Raw genomic sequence first — 13957 nt, forward strand, 5'->3', positions numbered from 1 at the left:
TTATTTTTAGAGTAAGTTAATCTTTTATCTCACATAATATTTATTAATATAATATAAAAAATATAATTAAATTAAATATTCATGCATAGTTTTTTTTTGACACATTCATGCATAGTTGTCATAAACCAATTTTAGACGTAAATTCAAGTATATCTCACTCTCTATAAAGATTTGTTTTCATGCATTTCCACAGTAAAATATTAAATTTATTCCAGCAATAGTATAAAATAGAATGTATATATAATAATATAAGAATTACTATTTTAGTAATTAATATATTAATATATTATATAATATTTTTTATGGAAAAAATATGTATGAGTAGAAAAAGAATAAAAATAATTTATTTCTCTTTCATTTCTTATACATTGTATTGATTTTTTTGAGGAATATATATTGTATTGTTGCTATAAATACTTTTCAGCATGATTTTTCTTAAAGAAGATATAATATAATATCATTTTTTAAAAAGGAGAAAATATTTTTCTAAAAAGTATACAATATTAATTTTTAACATATTTACAAATATTAAGTAATTTAGTAATATTTAAATACAAAACCATTTTTTTAACATGTGTAAAATGTGTAGTGGAGTATTATAAATAGGGTCCGTAAGATTAATATCAAATCAACCCAAGAAAACATAAAGCATTGCGGCATTAAAACTAACCCAAGTTCCGTTTTCGAAATTGCAGTCTTGCAGAAACTCCAATAACGACACTTCGTTAGCTCCCTTCCCATCAACGCCGCACTCATGACTCCCAAGCCACCAAAATCCCACCGTCGCCGCCAATCCAACACCCCCAAAACACCACCAACTCTCCCCAACGAGCTCATCACCGATATCCTCTCCCGCCTCACTGTCAAACATCTGATGCAGATGAAATGCGTGAGTAAGTCTTGGAACACTCTTATAACCGATCCCGTTTTCACCAAAATGCACTTCAATAGATCTGCGTTACGTTGAATCCATTTTTCTCGTTAATCTCTAATAATTTATCCGCACGGGATGGTGATTGCAGTTTCGTAACCGTTCCGGTTAATCGGTTACTCGAAAACTGTTACATCACCGTTTCGAGGGATCCTTACTTCCGATTGAGGGATAAGGAGTGTCGCGATGTTGTTGGAACATGTAATGGATTGGTTTGTTTGATTGGTTATTCGATTAACAAGTGGACTAAGTTTAAAAGAGTGTGGTTCCGTTTCTGGAATCCAGCTACTCGATCAATATCGGAAAAATTAGGGTATTTTTCTTATTTTGATAAGAATGAAAGGAAATCTGTTAAGTTTGTGTTCGGTTATGATAATTCAGCTGATACTTATAAGGTAGTGATGTGGCGGTCGGGTTGTGAGAGTGATCCTGAATCGAAAGTTAGTGTGAAAGGGTTTAGTTTGGGTGATAATGGTTGGAGAAACATTCAGAGTTTTCCTGTGGTTCCGCTTTAATTGGTTTTTAATCCGAGGGAGGTCGATGGTGTTCCGAGGGAGAATGATGGTGTTTATCTATGTGGCAGTATTAATTGGTTAGCCTATCGCGATGAGGATAACCTTAGGAAGGATAATCCGGTTGAAAATATGTGATTGTTTCTCTTGATCTTGGTAAGCAGACAAACACGCTGTTTTTTCTCCCGGAAGGTTTTGAGAAGGAGTCATTTGTATTAGAACAAGATTTGTTCTGATAAATATTCTTGTTTTGATGATAACAAGGTATATGAATTTTGTATAAGACAATGTGGTACTCTAATCCTTTGCATTTTCCAATTCAGGAAATATATAAGGAGTATGCACAATTCAGCGCTAAGAAGCACTGACCTAGAAGGTTCAGGATTGCAACATCAGAACATGCTCTCGCAAGACATCAGAAGATGGTCAAACAGAATCAGAACATGGTCTATGAAGCATCAGAAGAACTTGATATTAGAAGCAGAAGCACTGAAGTTTTAATGGTATCTCGCTAAAGCACTTCAATGTCAGAAGACAAGAAGATGCTCTACACCAAGCTGTAACTCTGATTCTGATTATTCAAACGTTGTATTCACAAAATCTGAGATCAGAAGTTAGTACTAGATGACAGGCTATGAAGTCTATCTCTGACTGACAAAAGGAACGTTAGAAGCTACAAAAGGCAAAGTCAGTAAAAACAGAGAAAAGCATGGCTCGAGGTAGTTGACAGTGAAAACATTAAATGCAAAGCTGACTAGTCACGCAACGCATTAAATGCACTTCAACGGTCATCTTCTCAAAATGCCTATAAATATGAAGTTATGATCAGAAGCATAAAAACAATTCTTGCAAAACGAACAGAAACGCTGCTGAAATCATTTCATACGAACTTCATCTTCAATCTCACATTCTTTGTAATATTTTAGTGAGTTATAAGCTTAGAACATAAGAGAAATATCACAGTTGTGATTATAGCTTTTTAAGAAGCATTTTGAATACTCTTGTAAACATTTATTTTACATTGATTTGTAAAAGGTTCCTAGAGTGATTGTGATCAGTAGACTCTAGAAGACTTAGAAGTTTCTAAGTGTTGATTTCCTAAAGTGATCAAGGTGTGATTAGTATACTCTAGAAGAATTAGAGTGTTTCTAAGTGGATAACCATTGTAATCAAGATTGATTAGTGGATTAAATCCTCAGTTGAGGTAAATCACTCTAAGGGGGTGGACTGGAGTAGTTTCGTTAACAACGAACCAGGATAAAAATATTGTGTTCATTCTTTTTATCTTAAGAGTTTTTAAAGTCACACTTATTCAAACCCCCCATTTTTAAGTGTTTTTCTATCCTTCAATATGTAGGGCCAAATGTTTGTGTGTTGAAAGACTCGCTTTGTTTATGCCATGATTTGGATTTGACAAATTTTGTTATATGGCAGATGAAGGAATTTGGAGATGAGAAGTCTTGGACTCAGTTTCTTAAATTTAGTTATAACGGTGTTCGAATGAATTATGAATTTGGACGTCCGCTTTTAAAATCAATGCCTTTGCATCTATCTGAGAATGGTGATACGGTGGTATTAGCAAATAACCGACAACACCGAGTAATTCTCTATAACAGGAGAAATAACAGAGCCAGGAAAACTATACTTAATACTAAAATATGTTGGCCTTCCCTCAAGGATTATGTTGAAAGCTTGGTTTCAACTTCTTGAAAGTAAGTATCTATCTAATGATTTATACACTGGTGTGAATTTATGTTACTTTATGTACTTGTTTTGTATCGAATTTGTTTCAATTGTGTGATTATTTGCTTTACCTCAAAATTGTCATAAATATGTTGAATCAATGGACTTATCATATTACCATGTATAAAAGTGTGTTATCTATGTATATTTTAAGCATAATGTTTTTGCAAATCCATAATGATGTTGATTCAAGTACTTGGATTTAACTGTGATTATTTTTTCAATTTTGTCTTTGATATGCTGGATTAATTACACTCATAACAATTTATAACAGTTTTGCAAGTGAGAATTATTTACTTTTATGCCTAATAATGATATATTGCTATAGATTTTAGTTTTTATTAACACAAAAACCCTTGTATCACATGTAGTGCACTTGTATTATTGCATCAGAGTAGAAGCAAAATTTAAATGATTATGGTACTACTAATAATTATGATATATTTTATTAAAAATGGAAAATAAACAAATGTCAAAAAAATATATTGTTTATATTACATGTAAATCTACACATATCAGTCAAAATTCAATGTCATCATGGTGGTCACTTCTGATAGGAAGATCCTTTCAAAGCTATGAACTAGGGTTCTAATAGAAAAGGGGAAGAACAATACGAAAACTATCTAAGAGAATTAAAATAAAAATAACATTTTTCATTCATTTGATTGATACTCTTCAAAGTTTCAAAGAACTACATATATAGTACTCATAGTGATACCAAACTAAAAGACCCAAGTGAAAATCTCAATTCAACAAAACATTCAAAATAAAATAACAACTAACATAATTATATTATTAATTAAAATATCTAATTGCACCTCCTATCATTGCCGCCGGATTCACTTGAACCTTGTCCTCAAGGTTCTAAAATCAATATGAGAGTAGAGATATTGTTCCTGGATCCCATTGCTTGAATAACAAATTGTCACTGATTATTTGCAACACAAACTTCAAAATTTGAAAAATTAATTTTCTCATGTAAGGTGATTCCACTGCATCCAAAGTTGCCTCTACGGGACTTAAAATCTGGCAAAACTTGGTCACTTTCCCAGCAGTTGCTATGCGTACTTCAGCCTCATTATCTTGAAGCAATCGAACATAGGCAGGGACCAACCCCGATTCGGTGGGTTCAGGGCCTACAACTTTACATAGCTCATACAATTGATTTGCAACCATGTAGCAGACACGCCACAATTTATCCTGAGGGCAAATAACAGTAACTGGGAGTATATGTGTAACACAATATTGTGGATCCAACAATTTTCCAAGAGTAGCACATCCCTCCACGGCCAACAATTAGATAGAGTCTTGATTGTCTTGAGTAAGATCGTCAAAAATTGACATGATGTCAGCCTTCAAATGAGTACACATCAGTTGCAGCAAATTTCCCAAGACTTGTTACAGTAGATCTTCTAACCATAGGCATGTCATCTTGAGATAACTGAATGTATATTGATCTCAACTCTGTCTTTATTGCTTCTGGTGCAGTAAGGTAAGCATTATGGAATAGACCACATGCATAGACTCGAGCAGTAAACCATTCACCTACTGCCAATCTATTCACCAATGGTATAAAATATTCAACCAAATCACTCTCCCGCATTTGAGATCCAATTCGACAAAGCAAATCAACAGCATTATCCCTCACACACGTCTCCTCAACACTATTAAACGCCTCTAAAGGAGGTAACAACGCACTAGCATGTTCCACAATGTTATCGCCCAGTGAGTGGCTAGAAGTACCATTTATGACAGTCTTGCATATTTGACTGACAGCAGAGTTGGGTGAGGCAGAGCTTTGACTATGCTCAAAGTATGTAAAGTATGGGAAAAACTCAGCACAGCGCACTTTCCATCTCAATGCAGCATCCTAATCCTCGAGAATTAATCCATGAATTTTATGAACTGCAATACATTCTTTAAGTCTCCACTCCGGGATTGGTCCTAGTGCGCCATTTCTTAACACGAGGTTATTTGTTGACCTTTCAATCAACTTGACAGTCTCATATCTTCTATTGGGATCGAAAATGTACACCATTTCTCTAATATCAGCTCTATGCATCAAAGAACCTTCATATTTTTCAAGGAAAATATTATTTTCCTCAAGTAAATATTTTCAAATGATCATCTTCAAATGAAATCAGGGCCCACATTTGGGAAACCCTGGAAAGCTCCAGGGCATTATTCAAAGGGCCTGATCATCTTCAAATGATCCCTATGTCGATATCCAATGGAAATTATACTTCAATTCAGGAGCCACAGTCATCAATTTCATCTGGCCCACAATTAGGGTTTTTGACCTAATTCACCTGGACAGTTGAATTTTAATCAGGACATGGTTCCACAACTCAAACCATGGATCAAGGTCCTCTATTACCTCAATATGATCACTTGATGAGGATATCTTGATTCACCTGAAATCTCCAGAATCACAATTCATTTGAAAAAGTCAACTATACAACATCACCTTTGACTTTTTGGATTTTTGGTCAACCATGGACTTTTGAAGATTAAAATCATCAATATATGGTTATTGAAGTCATTTGACCAAGAAAAATCAAGAAAATCAATCAAGAATCAAAAAGTCAAAGTTTGACTTTTCATACTTAGAAAATTTTTCTAAGTGTTTTAAGGTTTTTTTCAAAACTTTGGAAGGGAATATCTCAAAATTTCAAGTACGGACTGAAACAAACTTCCAACATAAAAATTGTTGATTTTGGTCCAATGAACAACTTTGTCAAATATAATTGTTTTGCAAAAAATCAACCATTGAAGAGATATGGAGCTTCAAAGTTGCTGCATAACCAAAAATGGTGAAAAAACCCTTGTTTTCTTCAAACTTTATGGGTCATTTTCACTAACTTCCTTAAGGATTTTGAGAAAACATAAAACATATGGATTGAAGTACATGCCAAGGGCTTTCCAAATTGAGTTCAAACATCTTCAAATTCATTGTGAGCTAAGAGATATGATTGATCAAAGTAGAGTATTTGAAGTAAAATTTTAGGTCATGTCCAACTTTGAATTTTGCAAATTTTGTGTCAATGCCTCTACCAATTGGTGCCTATTCTTTCATGAGATATCAGAAGGGAACATGTGGAATCAAATGCATAATTGGATCAAAATTGAAGAATATCCCAATTTTCAAAACCATGTGATTATGTAATCATTACAAATTGGAATATTGATGAATCATCAAGGAATCTTCTCCTAAGCCAATTAGAGGCTTCTCTGCATCCAAAATGATTCCTAAAGATCAGATCAAATCGAGGGCTAGGCCTTGGGATCAAGAGGAATCAAATTTTCATCATTGCATTTTGGATATTTTTGAAATTTCTTCATGGCCAAGAAACTAAAATGACTTCACTAAGCAAGCTCACTCCCTTAACTACTCTAAACTCTTTGCCTATAAATAGAAGTGTCTTCCTCAATATTAAACACACCAAAGCAACATCAAATTCTTGCTTTCTCCTTCTCTCCCTCATACTTATGATTTTTAAAGGTTATTTGGCAAGAAGACTCGAATTCTTCAAACCAGAGCTCTTCCTTTGAAAGTAAGCTTTCAAACACATCAAAGGGGTTCATTAGAAGTGATCCAAGCACCTGGAACACTTCTGTAAGTGATGGATCATTATCTCCATCTCTCACTCAGATCCATACCAGTTGAGGTCGAGCAAGAGATTCTGGGGAGTTCCAGCTTAAGCTAAGCATCTCAACACCTTCCCGGGGGATCCTTGAAGCTATTCGGATCACTGTAGCAGCTCTGTAACACACTTTGATCAGAGCTCGATCTTCATTTCAGAGGTAAGCTTCATGAACTTCAAACTCTATGATTCATGCTTCATAAATGAAAACTTGTTATACCAACAAGTTTTGCACCTATGAGGATCATTAACCCTCAATCAATTGCATCATATCGTGCGCATACATCATTTCATGTTAAATTTCAGTTTTAGGGTTCTTAGTGTTCATGCGTGTGAATTTTAAGTTACACTGAAAATAAATGAAATTAAAGGACACCATCAAGATCCTCATTCAAAAACGAGCAAAATCCATGTTTACATCTTTGGATTTGGTTGAGAATTAAGAGAGATAGGATTTCGAAATTTTGAAATCATGAGGTTGAAGATGAAGATTGCTGGCGCGAAATTTGAATTTCCCAGGAAAAAATGAGATATGTTGAACCGGTTGTGTTTCATTGACAAACTAAGCGCGTAGCTCAGTTGGTTTGGTTTTGAGTGGAAGTCTCAAAGGGCGTGGGTTCAAACCTTGGTGAGACGAAAACCTTATTTTTTGCCACTTTTCTCATTTAATTTCTTCACAACATTAATCAATTAATTCACTTATCAAATTAAATCATTTTCGCTTAATTTTTCACACATTTTTCATTTAATATATCTATTTTATGAATATTCAAAAAAATCACAAAAAGATTATTTATTTGATGTATTTTAATTAGGTTTAAAATCATATGTTTTTAAGTATTTTTTAATACTTTTAAATATAGTTTTCATTTGATTTTCAAAACCTAATCTCTTGTAAATATTTTTGTGATAAAACGCTAATCATTTAGGTTTTAATTAGGTATAGACTTTGTCCTTACCTTAATTAAGTTGACTGTTGTCATTTTTCAAAACTGTTTTCAATACTCGATTAAATAGACGATCGAGATTTTCAAACAACAAAACCTTGTATCCCTCATTTCATTTTCAATCAAACTGTTTTTCATAAACAGTAAATCTTTTGGGCCTCTAATAGAGTGTAAGACCCAACCCTTTTAATCCATTCAATTTCTATTTTAATCAACTATTTTCATAATAGTAATCAATTCAAAATCTTTTGGGCCTCCTTGAGTATAAGTCCCAACTCTTCTCCTCATCTCATCATTCATCTCTTCAACTGTTTTTTTCATAAATAGTAAATAAATCTTTTGGGACTCTTGAATATTAAAGAGTGTAAGTCCCATCCCTTTTACTTTTTATCTTCCAAACTGTTTTTTAAACAAACTCCTCATCTGTTTTCAAAACTTTCTTCTAGTATTGAAGGGCATTATTCTCGGTGAAACGCTTCATATACCTTTGTGACCTAGTGTCCATCTTCACTTCTTCTATTTTCAACACAAAAACTTCAAAACTGTTTTCAATAAACAATTCAACTGTTTTCAAAACAACTTCAATTTCAAATCAATTTCACATGGGCCTCTCCTTGAATCTAAGTCCCAACCCCTTTTGTACATACATCTTTCAAAGGCCTCCTCTTCATCCAAGTTAGTCTTTACAGCTGATAACACGATTTTATATCGTATATTTAACCTAAAAACCATAGATATTTATAGCATTTTCCATTTATTATGTCAATTTATTATGATATTACGCGTGTATTTGCTTTGTTTCAGGTTTTACACTTCAATTCCGACTATTTGCGAAAAGGAAAGAAAATCGAGCTTAAATGACCAATATTTATGCTTAAAAGACGAAAAGGGTGCCGAAACTAAAGAGGGGTGCAATTAGGACCCAAAAGGCCCAAAAGAGACGAACCAGCCCACAAAGGAACAAAATTGCGTGGCCCAAACCTGCCCAGCAAGTGGAGACGCACGTCTCCACATCCTCCATGCCACGTCAGCAAAGGGAGACGCACGTCTCCATGTTCCTACATCTTCTCCACTTGAGACGCACGTCTCAGGTCACGTACCCAGTCTCCCTGAAGAATAGGAGACGCACGTCTCCAAGTCCCGGTCTGCAAAAAGTCCCGTTTTTCACGCAAAGCAACTGCAAAGCCTCACCTATAAATAGAGGCAGTCACTTCAGTCCAAAGTGTCCGATTTCCTGCCAACGAAGTGCTGCCGAAATTGTACCGCGAACTACTTTTCTTTATTCTGTCTTCATTTAACCGTCTATTTTCTCACAACGATTTCTACACTGGAAATTGTTGTGAACTTTTCATAGATCTAGCCTTACGTTAGATTTATCGCTTTATTTTCCTTGTTTTTATTTTCTGCCATTTAAATTCCGAAGAACGATCCAGCCAACCTGTGGTGGAAGTTCGAGTACTTCAAGATTCAATTCAATCCAGATTTATTTTAATTCAGGTTTTTTTTATTTACCGCCTTATTTATATTATTTATTTGCATGATATATTATATGCCGTTTAATATGCTTATTATTATGAACCGAACCGATTTATGTATGTTTAATCGTATTAATATGTCTGGCTAAAATACTAAAGGGGTCGGTATGTAAAGTAAGTTAACCGTAGGGGTCCGAAATAAATTGGCTTAAATTATGTTTTATTAATTATCACTTATTTTTGGTTTATATGTCTAGTTTAATTAGTAAGTCTTAAAACCGATAGAGCGAAAGTTTGAGGAATTAGGACGGTCCAAGGTTAAAATCAATAGAGCGAAAGTTTGAGATCTTTAACTGGATAGTAGACATAGGACATTAGTTTTAAGGATGGCGAAAGCGTATTAAAACTAATTGGAACTTATTTATCTTCAAAAATTGTTTTTACACTCGAGCGGGATGGCGAAAGCGTACGTTAGGGGTATTAGCTTGCTCCGAGTCAACAGAGCGAAAGTTTGAGATTAGGAGATTTAAATAGATAACAACCTCGTAAAATAGGCATTTTATTAATTACATTGTTTCCAAAAAGCTCTTCTAAAATCTAATGGGATGGCGAAAGCGTACATTAGGATTAGGATAGTAGTCTGACTCAACAGAGCGAAAGTTTGAGACGAGGATTTTTAATCAATTGGAATTAGTAAAGATTTTTAATTTAATTATGCAAAAACCAATGGACCTTCGGATTACCTTTAGTTAAACGAAATACATACTGACACCTGTCTTTTATTATTATTCTTTATTTTCTCACAATCACTTTCCCTTAGGAACAATCGAAAATTTTAGTACTCCTAGCTTTACATAGTAACCTTAGATAACGGTAGATCGATTCATAGTCCCTGTGGATTCGATATCTTTTAAAACTACACGACACGACTGTGCACTTGCAGTTATCAGATTTATAGACACGTAAAGTCGCGATCAAGTTTTTGGCGCCGTTGCCGGGGACTATTTAAGTCGATATCGTAACTCACTGTTACACCGTAGAGACTAGGAAAATTCTTCCCTTTCTTTTTGAACGATTGTATGCCAAATACTCGTTCACAAGGAGGAGACTTAATACAACGAATTAACGAGATCGAACGTTTCATTAACGTTAAACGTCGAGCTCGCAACCTTCCCGAAGTAGCAGAAATTCCGATCAATCAGGAATTGAATTTTACTGATCAAATCAATCAAATCACCCCGAAGTTAGAGATGGCTGCTATTCGTCCTCTTAGAGACTATGCCGCTCCTTCGCGCGCTGAACCGCATTCAAGTATCGCACCACCTGCGATTGAAGCGAACAATTTCGAACTGAAACCTTCACTGGTCCAAGCTGTTCAACAGAATCAATTCTCTGGAAGCCCTGTAGACGACCCCAATCTCCATTTATCCGTGTTCGTGCAATACGCCGACACTATCAAAGCCAACAACGTTAGTTCCGAAGCTATTCGATTATGCCTTTTCCCTTTCTCCTTGAGAGATAGAGCGAGAGCGTGGCTTCAATCCCTGCCTTCCAATTCCATAACTACGTGGGACGAATTGAAGAGAGTATTCTTAGCAAGATACTTTCCGCCTAGCAAAACTGCTATGCTTAGAGGTCAAATCAACGGATTTACCCAGAAAGATAACGAATCGCTTTTCGAAGCTTGGGAACGTTACAAGGACATGCTTAGAATATGTCCTCATCATGGACTCGAACCATGGCTGATCATCCATACCTTTTATGGTGGTCTCTTATATAACACTAAAATGACTATAGATGCCGCTGCTGGCGGAGCATTAATGGACAAACCCCATGATGAAGCATACAAACTCATAGAGAACATGGCACAAAACCATTACCAATGGGGAGGAGAACGCGCCGCTCTAGAGAAAGCCCAAACCAAAGGAGGAATGTACGAAATTAGTGGTATAGACCGCGTTAACGCTAAAGTAGACGCTTTAACTCAAAAGATCGAGAATTTGACCATCACTCCTTCAGCCACCGCTGCCGCTGTAGCACCTAACTGCGAGATTTGTGGATTGACTGGGCATGTAGTTGCTGAATGTCAACTCTTGACTGGAGTCCCATCTGATCAAGTAAATTACGCTCAAGGAAACCCTTATTCTAACACGTACAACCCTGGATGGAAAAACCACCCGAATTTTTCTTATAAGAACAACAATGCGTTGTACGCGCCTGGACAAGCACCTGCTGTACCACCTGGCTACCAAAAAGCGCCTGTAGCTGCTCAAAACACCCCTAGGAAGTCGAACCTAGAAATCATGATGGAGAACTTCATAGCTTCCCAACAACAAACCAATAAAGACTTCCTGAATCAAAACATCCACAATAGCGAGCAACTAAAACAACTATCGAACAAAGTAGATGCTTTAGCTACGCATAACAAAATGTTAGAAACTCAAATCTCACAAGTAGCTCAACAACAAGCACCTACTGCTGCCCCTGCTGGCACGTTTCCTGCTCAACCACAACCTAATCCTAAAGGACATGCGAACGCGATAACACTACGAAGTGGAACTAATTACGATGGACCCATAGATCCTAGAACCCAAAACGTACCCATGTCACAACAAGAGCCAAAGGAAACCCAAAAGAAAACAACCGACGAACAAACTGCTAAGACTGATGAGTCCAATAACGAGGTGGAACCCGAAAAAGAGAAACCTTATGTTCCACCACCACCTTATAAGCCACCAATTCCTTACCCTCAAAGATTAGCTAAATCAAAAACCGAAGCGCAATTTAAAAGATTTGTAGAACTTCTGAAGCAATTAAACATAACCATACCATTCACTGAAGCCATAACTGAGATGCCTTCGTACGCTAAGTTCTTAAAAGAAATCTTATCAAACAAAAAGAAACTCGAGGATAACGAAACTATAACACTTACCGCTGAATGTAGCGCTATCATCCAAAACAACATGCCTCCAAAACTGAAAGACCCTGGTAGTTTCTCTATACCCTGCGTAATTGGAAAAACCATCATAGAGAAAGCCTTGTGCGATTTAGGAGCTAGTGTTAGTTTGATGCCTCTTTCGACCTGTAAGAAACTCAATCTAGGTGAGCTTAAAGCAACAAGAATGTCTCTTCAACTAGCAGACCGTTCAGTTAAATACCCTGTAGGAATGTTAGAGAATATCCCTGTTCGTGTAGGTCAATTCTACATCCCAACTGACTTCATCATTATGGATATCCAAGAAGATTCTAACATCCCGATCATTTTAGGAAGACCATTTTTAGCGACCGCTGGTGCAATTATAGATGTAAAGCGAGGAAAGCTTACTTTCGAAGTAGGAGAAGAGAAAATAGAATTTATCCTTTCCCAATTCCTAAAAGCACCTTCTATGATTGACACATGCTGTTCTGCTGACATAATCGACGAGTGTGTCAAGGAAATAAAATCCGAACCAAATAAGGAAACCGAAACCCTAAGAATTCCTATGCCGCCAATTTTTGAAGATGACAACTGGCGTGAGGAATATCAAGATAACCACCTGAGTGAATGCTTAGCTTTAACCCCTGATCCTATACCCGGACCAAAGAAACCTGCTATAGAGCTGAAGACACTTCCTACCGATCTTAGATACGAATTTCTAGACGAAGAACTAAACCGACCAGTTATAGTGAACGCCAACTTAGGACGAACTGAGACTGAAAAATTACTTAATGTCCTAAGAAAATACCCTACCGCTTTAGGATACAACATATCAGATCTAAAAGGTATAAGCCCTTCTCTGTGTATGCACCGCATTATGCTCGAAGACGATAGTAAAACCTCTAGGGAACATCAAAGGCGAATAAATCCTATTATGAGCGATGTGGTTAAAAAGGAAATCCAAAAACTGCTAGAAGCTGGAATAATATATCCTATATCCGATAGTAAATGGGTTAGCCCCGTTCACGTCGTACCAAAGAAAGGAGGAGTCACTGTAATCACTAACGCAAAAGGAGAATCTGTAGCACAACGTACCCAAACTGGATGGAGGATGTGCATTGACTATAGGAAGCTAAATAAAGCTACCCGAAAAGACCATTTCCCTTTACCTTTCATAGATCAAATGCTCGAACGCCTAGCTAAACACTCACATTTTTGTTATCTGGATGGATACTCCGGATTTTTCCAAATTCCTATCCACCCCGACGACCAAGAGAAGACCACATTCACCTGTCCTTATGGTACATTCGCCTATAGACGAATGCCTTTTGGACTCTGCAATGCACCTGCGACCTTCCAAAGATGCATGATGGCAATATTTGCCGACTTCCTAGATGGGATAATGGAGGTCTTTATGGACGACTTCTCTGTCTGTGGAGGAAGTTTTGAAACATGTTTAGAAAACCTTGAAATGGTGCTTAGACGATGCGTAAGCGTAAACCTAGTCCTTAATTGGGAAAAATGCCATTTCATGGTTCGACAAGGAATTGTACTTGGACACATCGTATCAGATAGAGGAATCGAAGTAGATAAAGCAAAAATCGAAATTATCGAAAACCTTCAACCTCCCAAAACCGTTAGAGAAATAAGAAGTTTTCTGGGACATGCTGGTTTTTACCGACGCTTCATTAAAGATTTCTCTAAAATAACCAAACCCTTAACTGAACTACTCATGAAAGACGCCGAATTTGTTTTCACCGATAAATGCACTGAAGCATTTCAAACGCT

At 36.2% G+C, this 13957-nt stretch overlaps 2 protein-coding genes and 1 non-coding gene across 3 annotated transcripts; 1 reads left to right on the forward strand and 2 right to left on the reverse strand.

Moving 5' to 3' along the window:
* Nucleotides 1-885: 885 nt before the first annotated feature.
* On the forward strand, nucleotides 886-3153 carry LOC131613979 (uncharacterized). The gene is made up of 3 exons (XM_058885613.1): nucleotides 886-893; nucleotides 1023-1434; nucleotides 2878-3153. The coding sequence occupies exons 1-3, from the start codon at nucleotides 886-888 to the stop codon at nucleotides 3151-3153; spliced, it is 696 nt and encodes a 231-aa protein (XP_058741596.1).
* A 903-nt stretch (nucleotides 3154-4056) lies between these two features.
* On the reverse strand, nucleotides 4057-5224 carry LOC131613980 (serine/threonine-protein phosphatase 2A 65 kDa regulatory subunit A beta isoform-like). Its single transcript, XM_058885614.1, has 3 exons — nucleotides 5169-5224; nucleotides 4604-4988; nucleotides 4057-4386 (listed from the first exon to the last, which is right to left on the reverse strand). Exons 1-3 carry the CDS (start codon nucleotides 5222-5224, stop codon nucleotides 4057-4059), a joined length of 771 nt encoding a protein of 256 aa, XP_058741597.1.
* A 5653-nt stretch (nucleotides 5225-10877) lies between these two features.
* On the reverse strand, nucleotides 10878-10984 carry LOC131615337 (small nucleolar RNA R71). Its single transcript, XR_009287757.1, has one exon. It is a non-coding gene; the product is annotated as a small nucleolar RNA R71 (small nucleolar RNA).
* Between the last annotated feature and the right edge of the window lie 2973 nt (nucleotides 10985-13957).

The sequence above is a fragment of the Vicia villosa genome, linkage group LG6, assembly GCF_029867415.1.
Source record: "Vicia villosa cultivar HV-30 ecotype Madison, WI linkage group LG6, Vvil1.0, whole genome shotgun sequence".
Lineage (NCBI taxonomy): Eukaryota > Viridiplantae > Streptophyta > Magnoliopsida > Fabales > Fabaceae > Vicia > Vicia villosa.